This window comes from Theropithecus gelada, chromosome 15, assembly GCF_003255815.1.
Source record: "Theropithecus gelada isolate Dixy chromosome 15, Tgel_1.0, whole genome shotgun sequence".
NCBI lineage: Eukaryota > Metazoa > Chordata > Mammalia > Primates > Cercopithecidae > Theropithecus > Theropithecus gelada.
The window spans coordinates 3,588,344-3,601,863 of NC_037683.1; the positions used below are offsets into that span (position 1 = coordinate 3,588,344).

At 57.9% G+C, this 13,520-nt stretch overlaps 1 protein-coding gene across 2 annotated transcripts in view; it reads right to left on the minus strand.

Annotated features, from left to right (window-relative positions):
* Nucleotides 1-12,782, minus strand: part of COL5A1 (collagen type V alpha 1 chain) — a 203,676-nt gene extending 190,894 nt beyond the window's left edge. For both annotated transcript variants that reach the window (XM_025358858.1, XM_025358857.1), the window contains exon 1: nucleotides 12,256-12,782. In XM_025358858.1, the coding sequence (XP_025214643.1) occupies nucleotides 12,256-12,373 (118 nt within the window). In that variant the 5' untranslated portion in view covers nucleotides 12,374-12,782. The remainder of the gene's footprint in view (nucleotides 1-12,255) is intronic.
* Between the last annotated feature and the right edge of the window lie 738 nt (nucleotides 12,783-13,520).

Below are 13,520 nucleotides of genomic sequence, written 5' to 3' on the forward strand. Positions count from 1 at the left end.
CCCTACACACCCCCAGCCCTACACACCCCAANGCCCTACACACCCCCAGCCAAACACACCCACAGCCCTATACACACCGCCCTATACACCCCCAGCCCTACACACCCCCAGACCTACACACAACAGCCCTACACACCCCAGCCCTACACACCCCTAGCCCTACACACCCCAGCCCTACACACCCCAGCCCTACACACCCCCAGCCCTACACACCCCCAGCCCTACACACACTGCCCTACACACCCCCAGTCCTACACACACCCAGCCCTACAGAACCCTAGCCCTACACAACCCCAGCCCTACACACCTTCAGCCCTACACACCCCCAGCCCTATACACACTGCCCTACACACCCCAGTCCTACACACCCCCAGCCCTACAGAACCTTAGCCCTACACATACCAGCCCTGCACACCCCCAGCCCTACACACCCCCAGCCCTACACACCCACAGCCCTACACACCCCCAGCCCTACAGAACCTTAGCCCTACACACACCAGCCCTGCACACCCCCAGCCCTACACACCCCAGCCCTACACACACCAGCCCTGCACACCCCCAGCCCTACACACCCACAGCCCTACACACCCCCAGCCAAACACACCCACAGCCCTATACACACCGCCCTATACACCCCCAGCCCTACACACCCCCAGACCTACACACAACAGCCCTACACACCCCAGCCCTACACACCCCTAGCCCTACACACCCCAGCCCTACACACCCCAGCCCTACACACCCCCAGCCCTACACACCCCCAGCTCTACACACACCAGCCCTACACACCCCTAGTCCTACACACACCACCCTACACACACCCAGCCCTACAGAACCCCAGCCCTACAGATCCCTGGCCTGAGAGACCCCTGAGCCTGCAGACCCTCCAGCCCTGCAGAGTCCCCAGCCCTAGAGCCCCCTGCCTGAAAGACCCCCAGCCCTGCAGACCATCATCCCTGTAGAACCCCAGCCCTCCAGACCCCCAGCCCTATAAACCTGCGGTCCTACAGACTCCTGGCTCTGCAGAGCCCGGCCCTGTGGACCCAGCACAGTACGGATGGAGGGGAGGTCTGGGTGCGGGGGGAGCCCCTGGGAGAGGCACAGACAGCACACGGCCAGCAAGCTGAGGTGAGTGTGGAGTGGGGTCCTCCCCTTTCGGAGACTGAAATGGTTACCAAAGAACGGAGCTGACGTCAGGGACTGGCTTCAAATCACCGGGTGTGGGGGCGTGGGCCGGCCTCCAGCTGGAACGGGGCTGGCTGTGGGCTGGTCCTTGTGGCCCCAGGCAGAACATGACCTTTGCTGTGCTGTGTCTGAATCTTCCCATAATAAGAACATCAACAACAGCAGAATCTCAAGGCCAAATCCACGGGAAACCCCCTCCCTAGAAGTTCACCCCCAGCCCCAGGGTCTCCCTGCTCCCTAAGACCTGCAGGATAGCGGCATCTTTGCTTTGGAGATGAGTGAGTGCCCCCGCCAGGTGCGCAGGGGAAGAGCACCATGGGTCCTTGGTGAAGCTGGGACCACCAAAACGAAAGTGGGAGGGGCCGGGCGCGGTGGCTCATGCCTGTAATCCCAGCACTTTGGGAGGCCGAGGCGGGTGGATCACGAGGTCAGGAGATCGAGACCATCCTGGCTAACACGGTGAAACCCCATCTCTACTAAAAAATACAAAACATTTGCCGGGCGCGGTGGCGGGCGCCTGTAGTCCCAGCTACTCAGGAGGTTGAGGCACGAGAATGGCGTGAACCCGGGAGGCGGAGCTTGCAGTGAGCCGAGATCGCACCACTGCACTCCAGCCTGGGCGACAGAGCGAGACCCCATCTCAAAAAAAAAAAAAAAAAAAAAGAAAAAAAAGAAAGTGGGAGGTTCCTGAGAGGCGTGGAGGAACAGCTACACCCTCCTCTCTTCTCTCCAACGCTTCTCCCCTGGCAGGTGCCCTCCCCACCCCACGACCACCATTAATGCTGAAATCCAAGACCCTGGGCTGGAGGATGCAGAACGACTCGTGGTTTGCAAAGTGTGGCACCCCAGACGCCCTGGCATCAGCGTGGTCTGGGAACTTACCTCGCTAGAAATGCAGTTTCCTGGACCCACCCCGGGCCTCCTGAGTCAGAAACAATCTGTGCCTTAAGAGAGGCCTCGGGGGGATGCCAGGGCCTGGTGAAGTGTGGGAACCGCTGGTCTACACCATGAGGAGAAACCACGGACCCGGCCTAAGAAGAGGCCCTCCCTGCTGTCTGACAATGAGCCATGAGAAGGCCATGGGGCAGGGCCGTGGAATCTCACCTTTGCTTCCTCTATCCCACAGATTCCTGCAGCCTCCGGACTGGGTCAGTCTTTTTGGTGGGGGCTGTCCCGTGCACTGTGGGGTGCAGAGCAGCATCCTCGGACTCCCCCAACTACAGGCCAATAGCCCTGCCCCCACCCCAGATGCGACCATCCGAAAACATCTCCAGACATTGCCACATGTCCCTAAATGACCTGGTGTGAGAAGCCATGATGTCCACCTGTTTCAGGGGCAGGAGGATGACGTTGGCAGGAGGATGACACTGGCATCCCTGGCAGGACAGTCGCTCACCTTCCCTCCCACCCCCTCTCCCTCTCCTGATGGCTCCACCTGGGGCATCTCCTTGCCCCACCCAGCACAGCCGTGTTACCCTGGCTCTGCCTGTTGTCACCAGCTCACTGTCACCGCCACACCGGCCCAAGGAAGCTCTGTGTGTTCTCAACCTTCAGATGAGATATCTCCACGGCTCAAGCAGTACTTTTTGACCTAGACAACCATTATCGAGATCATCACCCTAAATAACATGAATAATAATTACTTACAAAGCTATTACAATTGCAGTCAGAAATCTAGTTCCCCCCTCTTCCCTCAAGAACACCCTTCACCCCGCCCCGACCCTGTGAACACTCTGCAGCCAAAGGGTCTGAGAAGAGGCAGCGTCACTTTCTCCTTCTTTCCTTACAGCCTCTGGGAGTCACCTCCCCTCCTTAGGAAGAAGGAAGGGAAATGTCCACAGGAACATGGACACGGGACACTTTCTCCCCACTCTCCTTTCCCCAGGGGAAGAGCAGAGAAAGAGCACGGGAAGAGGATTTCCGATCATCCCCAAAGAAAGAAAACGAAACAAAAAATTGAGGGAAGAAAATCAGCAGCAAAGACAGATCCTGGGAGCCTCCCTGATGGGCACAGTGCTGGGAAGGCAGAGGACCTGAGAAAAGTCCCCCCAGGGGCCCCTCTGTCCCACACCTGCCATCCCACCTGTGCAGAACCCACAGGCATCGGGCCAGCTCTCCTCACACCCAGGCTTGCCTGTCACCCCCACAACAGGCCCCAGTGATTGACCTAAGTGTGTGCCGAGGATGCAGACGCTGGGCCTCTGTCCTCCAGAAGAAAGAAGAAACCACAGCTGGCAAAGCTGAGACCACCATGCTCTCTGGTGTACATTTTTATTTTTAATTTTTATTTTTTTGAGACAGGGTCTCACTCTGTCACCCAGGCTACAGTGCAGTGGCACAAACACAGCTCACTGCAGCCTCAGCCTCCCTGGCTCAAGTGATCCTCCCACCTCAGCCTCTCAAGCAGCTGGGACCGCAAGCACACACCACCACACGTGGCTAATTGTTTTTGAAATTTTTGTAGAGGTGGTGCCCAGTCATGGGATTACTGGGTCAAATGGTATTTCTGGTTCTAGATCCCTGAGGAACCGCCACACTGTTTTTATGTCATTTTGTGGCATTTATTGAAAAAATAAAGAGGCCACCAGATGGTGCCCAGGCTTGATGTGCATTTTTATGCATCTGAAAGGAAGAAGGAGAAACCAAGGCAGAGGCTCCACGTAAGCACTGTTGCCTGGGGCCATGGCTCCCCTTCTGAAGCACCAGGGCCCAGCTGCCATGGAGGCCAGGTCGGCCCCGGGAAACAAGCAGGAGGGAGCGGAGCCATGCTGCCCTCACCTGGCCTTGAGGATGGACAGAGGCTGTTTGCATCCATGCATATGACTGTACGGACCTGAACCAAAATGCAGGCCATGAGACCACTGGGACGTGGAGGGAGGTTGTCATCCCCTTGTGCCAGCTGGACTTGAAGAGCTAGACTGGCACATCTGCAGAATGGGCTGATCCCACCTGGCACAAAGGGCGGGTCTGAGGATCACAGGTGCTGATGGGAGCACCCTCAGAGCAGGGTCCAGTGTGAATATGAAAATATGAACAGGAGCCAGAGGAAGAACATGCATGGGAACATGCCCTCTGCATCCACCAATGGGAGCCTGCCTTCAGATGCGTGCACCCCAAAGGGCTGGCCCTGGAGAAGCAGGCTGGTCTCTGATTGGCCACCGCCCCATGGGGCTGGCAGGTGCCTCCCTAGACTGGCCGTGGCCACATGCTACTCCCACTTCTACTGCACCTCACGCGGTAAAACCACCTGTTCATATGGCTGACTCCCCCACCACAGCGGAAGACCCAGTAGGGCACAGACGGCTCACCTATCGCTCACCTGTGCCCCCCACATAGGTCCGACTCACGTTGGGGGTCCATAAATGCTGCCAAACAAACCTACTGACACACCCAATGTCTTCACATACGGACCTCACCTGTTCCCTCTGTACCCACACACGGGAAAGACTGCTGGTCCCCCAGGCCACCCACCAGAAGAATGGAAGACGGTCACTTCACTAGGTTACAACACTCACGTGTTCTCATTGGAAGGTCACTGTTTCCCAGTGCAAGGGTCAGAGTTTTTCAACTTAAATCACTCCTGCTACATACACACATTTTTTTTAAAAAAAATGTTTATTATACTTTAAATTCTGGGATACATGTGCAGAATGTACAGGTTTGTTACATAGGTATACACGTGCCATGGTGGTTTGCTGCACCCATCAGTCCGTCATCTACATTAGGTATTTCTCCTAATGCTAACCCTCCCCCAGCCCCGCAGCCCCTGACCGGCCCCGGTGTATGATGTTCCCCTCCCTGTGCCCATGTGTTCTTATTGTTCAACTCCCACTTACAAGTGAGAACATGTGGTATTTGGTTTTCTGTTTCTGTGTTAGTTTGCTGAGAATGATGGTTTCCAGCTTCATCCATGTCCCTGCAAAGGACATGAACTCATCCTTTTTCACGGCTGCATAGTATTCCATGGTGCATATGTGCCATTGTCTTTATCCAGTCTATCACTGATGGGCATTTGGGTTGGTTCCAAGTCTTTGTTATTGTGAACAGGGCCACAATAAACATACGTGGGCATTTGTCTTTATAGTAAGAAGATTTATAATCCTTTGGGTATATACCCAGTAATGGAATCACCAGGTCAAATGGTATTTCTGGTTCTAGATCCCTGAGGAATCGCCACACTGTTTTTATGTCACTTTGTGGCATTTATTTAAAAAAAAAAAAAAAAAAAAAAAGCCCACCAGAAACCCTATTGCCAAGGTTCCGGCAAGGAAGAAAAGGACAGAAGAACAAATTTCCCTATAAGAACACAGGTCTAGGAAACAGAAAATAAAGGAAGCTTCCATTTCATGGGCAGAGACATCTCAGCATAGGCTGAGCCCGTGTCCCCGGAGCTCTGCATAATTAAATTTTGAGAAAAGTAGGTCATGCTGTGGTTCCATTTCTTAGGTCTGAGTCACCAAAGGATGGTGACATTTACTGCTAATATGGGGTTATCACCTAGTTTGAGATTCTTCCAGAAAAACTCCTCTGCTGATAGGAAGCTGAGGGTGTGACGGCTCGGACTATCTGACACGGACAACTCAAAGTGACCTACGCCCCTCCACTGAGCATCCAGCCACCAATTCACTCGTTCTACAGTCTTCTCTCCAGTGGCCTGAGGCTGGGCTGGCACAAAAACAACATCTGAGATGGCAAAGCCCCCCCACTCCACCGCCCCCGCCAACTTCACCCACCCCGAAACACCTCCTTTCAGTGATCAGCCACCATTCGACGCCATCACGTCACAGAGACAGAACAGAGGCCTGTAGCTGGGAGGTGCACAGGTTCATCCACCTCCTGGACCTCAGTTCCTTGTCAAGAGCAAGTGGCTGGAGGAGGCAGGGGAGGGCCACGCTGCATGCTGAACTTGGCCCGGCCTGCGACTGCCCAAAGATGCACCTTCCTGGCTCAGGCTCAGAGCCTCAGAGGCAGCAAGCAGTGAGCGATCTGCTGAACTGACCACTGGTGCTTACTGCCTTACCTTTTCTCTTGCTTACCCAGTGAGGGAAGCAGCAGTGTGACCCCACACAGGATGGCAAGGGAGCACGCACAGACCAGTGAGTAGAGGGCCCCGAACCGCCTCACAGCCTCCTGCTGCACTGGGGCCCCTGGTGGCAAGGGCAGTAACAGGGTCTTACTCTGTACTTTATGTGAGTAATGCATTAGACATCACTAAAACCCTGCTGTAGTTACAGTCATCACCCCCTTCTTACAGATGGGGAAACTGAGGCACGGGGTGATAAAATGCACTGCCGGTAGACACTGGAACCAGGGTAGGAATCCAGGCATCTTGCTGGTTGCCTGTCCTTCACCAGCATGCCACCCTGGTCCCCACGCCATGTCCTGGTGGCTGCAGTCCTGCCTATGAGCAGGGATGTATTAGTCAGGGTTCCCTTAGAGGGACAGAACTAACAGGAATAGAAATATATATATATGGGAGTTTATTAAGTATTAACATACACGATCACAAGGTCCCACCACAACAGGCTGTCTGCAAGCTGAGGAACAAGGAGAGCCGGTCCCAAACCTGAAGAACTTGGAGTCCGATGTTCAAGGGCAGGAAGCGTAGAGCACAGGAGAAAGACGTAGGCTGGGAGGCTAGGCCAGTCTCGTCTCTTCATATTTTTCTGCCTGGTATTTGCTGGCGGCTGATTAGATGGTGCCCACCCGATCAGAGGTGGGTCTGCCTTCCCCAGCCCACTGATTCAAGTGTTAATCTCCTTTGGCAACGCTCTCACAGACACACCCAGGATTAATACTTTGTATCCTTCCATCCAATCAAATTGACACTCAGTAGTAACCACCACAAGGGCCACTGTAGGCTCTGCCTGCAGGATCTCGGCACATCCACCAGCCAGGCCAGAAACTTCAAAACTGACACTTGGCAAAGCACTGACAGCAGACTAGCCGATTGTATGGGAGAATGTAAATAGAGGAGAAGCGGGAGCCATCACGCAACATCGCCCTCCTGGGAGCTTAAAAAGACATGAAATTGTCGGATCCAGCCAGACCCAGCTTGCCCTGCAGCGAACCCACAGCCTCCTGCTCAACCGGCAGGCTCCACCTCCTCTCCCGTCCAGCCATCTCCTCCTCTCCCGTCCAGCTGGGGCCAGGTCACGGTAAGGAGAGAAATGTCGCCCTGCCACGAGCTCCTGAGACACACCAGGTCCTGCACGTGGAGTCAGCCCAGGACACCCACGTGAACGCATGTACATGTGCAAGGATGCGCATGCATGCACACTCAAACACACATGTACACCCACAAACACACGTGCGCAGGCAGATCGCGGGGAGACATACACATTATACACACGTGTACGTGGCCTGATACACATACACACAAACGCACACGTGAGTGCAAACCCTGGAATTGGCTTCTAAAACCTTTCACGTGCATCACACCCCACGGCCTCGATGATGACCCCATGAGGTTCTGTGGGAAAGCAGAGAACCGAGGCCAAGGAAGGCAAGGGGGCAGCAGAGACCGGCTAAGCGGATGACAGCAGAGCCCCGGGGGTCTCAGCAGGGCCAGGCCCCACACAGGCGCACCTCCCTCACCTGCTTCTGGGATACCTGCATCTAAAGAGGGCTGTGGGAACACTGCTCTTTCCTCCTGCAAAACCGCCACTGAAGATGGGGGTGATAACGCCCCCACAGAGCCAGTGCCAAGTACAGGTCAGGCAGCTTGCAAAGCTTCTTACAGTTGTGGCCTCAATCGGTCTTCACAACCATGCCTCAAAGCAAGAAATGCAGTTCTCCCCATGTTCAGGAGGGGAAGCTGAGGCGCAGTGACTTGTCCTCACCCAGCCCACCCGACGGCCCCTCAGAGGCACAGAAATTCAGCTCCGGCCTCACACCAACCTTGCTGGCCTGGGGTTCAGTAATCTGATTGCCAAGGAAAGTCACCTCCCACATCGGACCACCTGTCACCCAGCACAGGTACCCAAAATCGCCCCCAGAGGCCCCCACATCCTAGGCCACAGCTGTGGAGCTGTCTGCAGAGCTGTGCAGACTGAACTCGCTGTGCCAGGCCAGCAGGGCCCACTGAAGGGAAACAGGAGGAACGGGGGCAGAGAAAGGGTTAAGGAAGCTGCCGGGATCTGCCACTTCGCTTAGGGGCACTTGCAGTCCCCTGGCAAACAGATGCTGGGGGCACCTGCCAAACCCACGAATGAGGGGCTTTCCAGCCAAGGCAGCCGCCCAGGAGAGCTCTGGGACACGGTGTGGAATGTCCTGTCAGGAAGGAGGGAAGAGGGTGAGCGAGATTAAAGCCAGAGGCAGAGGAGAGCCCCACGAAGGAGGTTCGTTTCTACAGTAAAAGGAAGGAGAAGAGGAGGAGGGAAGGTCAGTTTCACATCGCCTCCTCCAGGAAGCTCCCCGGCTCTCCTCAGTGCAATGAACCCGCCCAGATTGTCGGACACAAGACCCAGCACATCCCACGTAGGCCCCTGAGTAAAATTCACAACAGTCTGCATGTGAGACTGTGAGCTCCCGGAGGGAAAAGAGGGGTCCCATCCCATTTGCCTCTGTCTCCCCAAGACAGGCCCAGTTCATATGAAAAGGCAAAAGCCTTCAGGGGCCAGGCAGGTTATACTGATGTGTGGAGAGGCCTGGGCGGCCAGAGGCGAGTGGTGGAGACTGTGGCTACTGCATCCCTCTTGGAGGCATTGGAGTAAAAAGAGAAGGGCTAGAGGGATGAAGGCAAGGAAGGAAGGGGATGGGAGGGAGGGAGGGAGGAAGAAAGGGAGGAAGGAAGGAGAGAAGAAAGGATGGAGGGGGAAAGAGGAAGAAAGGAACTTAAACGCTGTCTTGGCCAAATGGAATGGCTCTGCTCCCAGGACCCTGTATGGACTGGGCCCCCAGGCCGGGACTACAGCTCAGGGCCCTAGCCGTCTCCCTGGGGAGAGCTGATAAACCGATGGGAAGTGAGAAGAGGGAACTCTGATAAGTCAAAGAGTGACCATGCCAGGCGGAGAGTGGACGCTGGCTTAGGGCCCCAGAGCAGGAATGGAAGACAGGGCCTGGCATCCCTGCCCCCTGACTCCTAGGCTCTGTCCCTTCTCAGAACCGGGTGAGGATGCAGTGAGATGGTGCAGCTGATGCTCACCACAGGCCAGGCAAGTGCCAGCCCCTGCATTCCCGTGTGTGACTGTCTCCCAAGGCCATTCCCAGAGCCACTTCACATGACGAAGCAGGGACAGGTCCTGCACTGTTCCAGATGCAGCTTCGCTCAGGCTCCCAAGTGAGTGCCCTCGGGAGGTGTCAGGGCCTCATCCTGGGCCTCCAGCGGGGCAGCTCACTGCTCTGCACAGCCCCTGCTCCACCCATCAAGGTCTGTCTCCCGGGAAGTGGGATGGGGCGGTCCAGGGAGGAGGCAGGGGCAGGCAGACAGGCCAGGCAGCGAGAAGGCAAGGCGGGACGGGCAGTACCAGCTGTGTTCGGCTAAGGCGTGGCGGTGGGGAGTCCAGAAATATCTGCAGGGCGGGGTGAAGAGCAGGCTCTGGCCAGCCCCGCAGGAGCAGCCCAGGGGTAACCTCACTGGAGAAGCCGCTGCGAGCCTGGCACTGGGAACATGCCCCTGCCTGGGGCTGTGGCACTGCTGGGTGGGCACAGCCCTGGGTGGCGACCAAAACTCCAACCCCTCCGGCAAATCTGGAGCAGAGCAGGGAGAGGGCTTGGGGAATTCTTGGGGCTTCTGAGCTCCTCCCACTCCCTGCTCTTTTATGGGGAGAGGGAGGGAGGGGGCTGAGGATGGAAAAGGATATCTTTTCAGCCAACTCGATTGAGTCAGAGGAAATTTAACCATTTGATATCTGTCAAGTCTCACAAAACTTGGCCGACGCTCCCCACAAATTATTGCAAAAAACAATCACGTGACTGGAGTCAACCAATGGCGTGTAGAGGAGATGACCTCAATTTCCAAATATTGGGGTCATGTTTCACTTCCCATACTCTCCTTCCCCGTTACACTGTTCCGCAGCCCCAAATGCAATCCTACTTTTCATTCCCTCACACACTTGGCCAAAAGGAGGCAGGCAGAAGAGCTGGGTTCGGAAAACCCTCGGAAAACATCTGGCAGATCCCAAGACGCAGAAGACAGCGGCCACTTGCTGGTGGCTCCCCGCCGCGCCTGCATCTCCAGTGGACAGCCGCCCCCTCTGGCCATGCTCGGCGGATGACTTCCAAATAGGTCCCACCCTGGGAGGTGGAGAGACATTGGCGAAACCCACGAAGTAAAGCGGCCTCTTCGCATGCTTCTAAAAGTCTGTTTTGTCAAAAGCAAAATGTCCAACTCCAAAGCCCGCCGCTCTGGGCCGTCCTCACTCCCACTTCCAACGAGCCGCACTTCGATTAGCCAGGGCAATCAGAGAGGGAAAAAGACAGTGTGGAGGCGGGGAGATGGGCAGGGAGGGAAATGGAACCCCACGCCCGGGCCGATGCATGGTCCCCAGCCAGTGCCCTGCCCCAGCTGTCTAGGGTGACGATTCCCCTGAAGGATTCCCTCTTGAGTTTCTGTCGAAAGTCCCCAGAGGCGCTGAGACAGGGCCCAGTTCCCCGGCAATGGCATGGTCCCTGACCACACCTTCCTTCTCCTCTCCACTTTTCTGGGGACCTCTATTGTCCCCCACCTTCAGCTGACCCCTGGAGAAACACAAGCCCAGTTACCCCAGGGTCAGGAGAGAGTTGGTGGCCGCCCAGGGATGAGATCCCAGGTCCTGGGAGTCAGGCCAGGCTCCTGGCTCCTCCCCCAGAGCACCAGGGCAGCCCCCACACCCAGACTGCAGTTCATCCAGTTAGCCCAACAAGCACTGATCATGCCAGGAAAAAAGGAAAAGAGTATTTTAATTGACAAGCAGAACACGGACAATGATTCTTCCCACTTGTCTTCCAATCGTGAAGCAGAGAGAAGCATTCTTGCTGGCAGGCAGCGGGCTGGTCCAGCCGTTCGCTGAGCCCACGGTCCCATCGCTCTGCCCGCCACTTCTGATCTGGCGGCACACAGCTCTGAGCCTCCATCTCCCCACCTGTCAATAAGGATTCAGGGGACCTTCCAGAGCAGAGGGTTCTGATGTTAGAGAGTCTGTTGAAAACCCACCCCACCACTAACTACCAAGAGCGATGCCTAGAAAAATGCCCCTGTCAGGAAGCTGCGCCAGGGAGAGCTGAATCCTCGAGAACCCAGCCAGGGATGCAGACAGTCCCCGCCTTGCAGCGCCCTCCCCGGGAAGCAGGGCTCCTTCTAAGGGCTGACCCTTGGCAGAAGGAATCCCACATCTGCATATCATCCCAACCACTCACAGCCCCGCCTGCAAACCCATCTCTGGCTTTGCTCCACGCATCCCATCTCTCAGCAGCGAATGCAGGAAAAGCTGCCTTCCAGGGATCAAGAAGTTTGGGGGTGGGATTAGGAGCAGGGCTGTCTACCACCCTGCAGGGGTCCCCAGTGCCCCCCCCCCGAACACTTAGGTGACCAAGACTGCAGGAAACGGTGTCCCTGGGGAAAGCAGGGCGCCAGCTCAGCCTAGAGCAAGAGTGCCTGGGGGAAGTTCAGTGCTGGGGGTCCAGGTTTCCGGGATTCCCCCCACCCCAGGAGTCCCGGGATTTGAAGGGCTGTGACTCTAGGGGGCGGCCCTGCCCGGTTTTGAGCGAGGAAGTTCTGCTGTAGGGCTGTGTCGGCCCAAGCTGGGCGCCTGTGATGTGGGACAGAGAAGGAAGGTTTCGGGACAAAAGTTTGCCCGCCTCGTGGACAACCCCTCCTGCTAATCCAGCCCTCGGTCCATCCTCGGCTCGCGCGACAGCCCCACCCGACCCGCCAGTTTGGGGAGGGGGCGGCGGTGCGCCCGCGGGCATTGTGTCTGCGTGTCGTCATCTCGCGGGGGGAGGGGGGCAGCAAATGGCATTCGTGGTCTTGGCCCGTGCACTCCACAGGCCAAGGAAGAAAAGTTCTGCGGGCGAAGGCGCCCGGGGATGACAGCGGCGTCCGGGCCGCGCGCGCCCCATCCCGCAGCCCCGCGCCCCAGGCGCCCTTACCTGCGCGGCTCGGAGGCGGCGCCCACAGCAGCAGCAGCAGCAGCAGCAGCGGCGGGGGCAGCAGCGGGGCGCCGGGGCGGAGCGGGCTGCGCGCTTTCCAGCGGGTATGGACGTCCATGCCGGCGGGGCGCGGGCCGGGGCGCACAGGGGCGCTCGGAGGCGCGCGGGGACGCACAGGGGCGCGGGTCACGGCCCGGGCAGCGCTCTCAGAGGGGACCGCACCACTTTAGGAGGTCATGGGGACCTCGGCACCCCCCGTTCTTCTTTGTGGCGGCGGCTGTTCTGGAAGGGGCGGCTGGCGCGCTCGCCCACGGGCGGGAGGGCTCGACTTTGGCCCGCGGGGCGGCCGGGACCCCGCTCGGCTCGCTCGCCCTCGCCTCCTCCTCCTCCTCCTCCAACTCCTTCTCGCCTCCTCCTCGCCGCCGCCGCCCCGCGACCCGCTCCCCGTAGGCGCTCCGCTCGAGTGAGGTCCTGCGCCAGCCGCGGGGACGGAGAGTGCGGACCTCGCCTTCGGCGCCGAGCACTTTTTTCCCCCTTTTCCTCCCTCCCTCTCTCTTGGAAGGCAGCCGCTGAGGCTGTCGATCCCCAACGCCCGCAGCAAATCAGAGCCCGGCGCCGGGCTTGGCGAGGCCGGCCCCCGCCTCCCACTGGGCGCCGCGGGCGAGGGGGTGGAGACAGCGGACGAGTCGCTGCGAGGAAGGGGCTGGCCCGGGGCGGAGCGGACGTGGGGCGGGCGCGGCCCCCTGTTCTTTCTCTGAGAGCCGGTAGGCGGGCGGGCCTGGGGCGGCCTCGGAGCCCAGGGGCCCACCGTGGTCCCCCCCACTCTTCCCACCCCAGGTGCCCGCACCTGGCGGAGCTCCAAGAACCAGTGCAGAGGGGCCCCGAGGTTTGCTCACTTCGGGTTAAAAAGAAAGTTGCAGCTTACCCCGCCTAACTTTTTCTTTAACGTGGAGGAGTTCAGAGCTCCTCTTCTGGGTGGAGACTAAACTTCCCATCCAGCCAGATCAGGGCGCCCAAGACTGTGGCCTACGTGTCAACCCGGACCGAGGACCTGCCGCCTAACTGCAGACTGGCACGGGACCGAGCTGGGGTCTGACTTTCCAAGAGCTCACGAGACCTCCATGTGCTTGGACGGGAACATCTGGGTTATTAATTAGGCGAAGTTTGGCTCTGCAGTCCCCAGGCCCCCACCCCTCACGCCTACCCACTCCCTGGTGGCCCCTCTGCAATAAAAAGGAAACCAAAGAAGGCACCCCCTTGGGAGT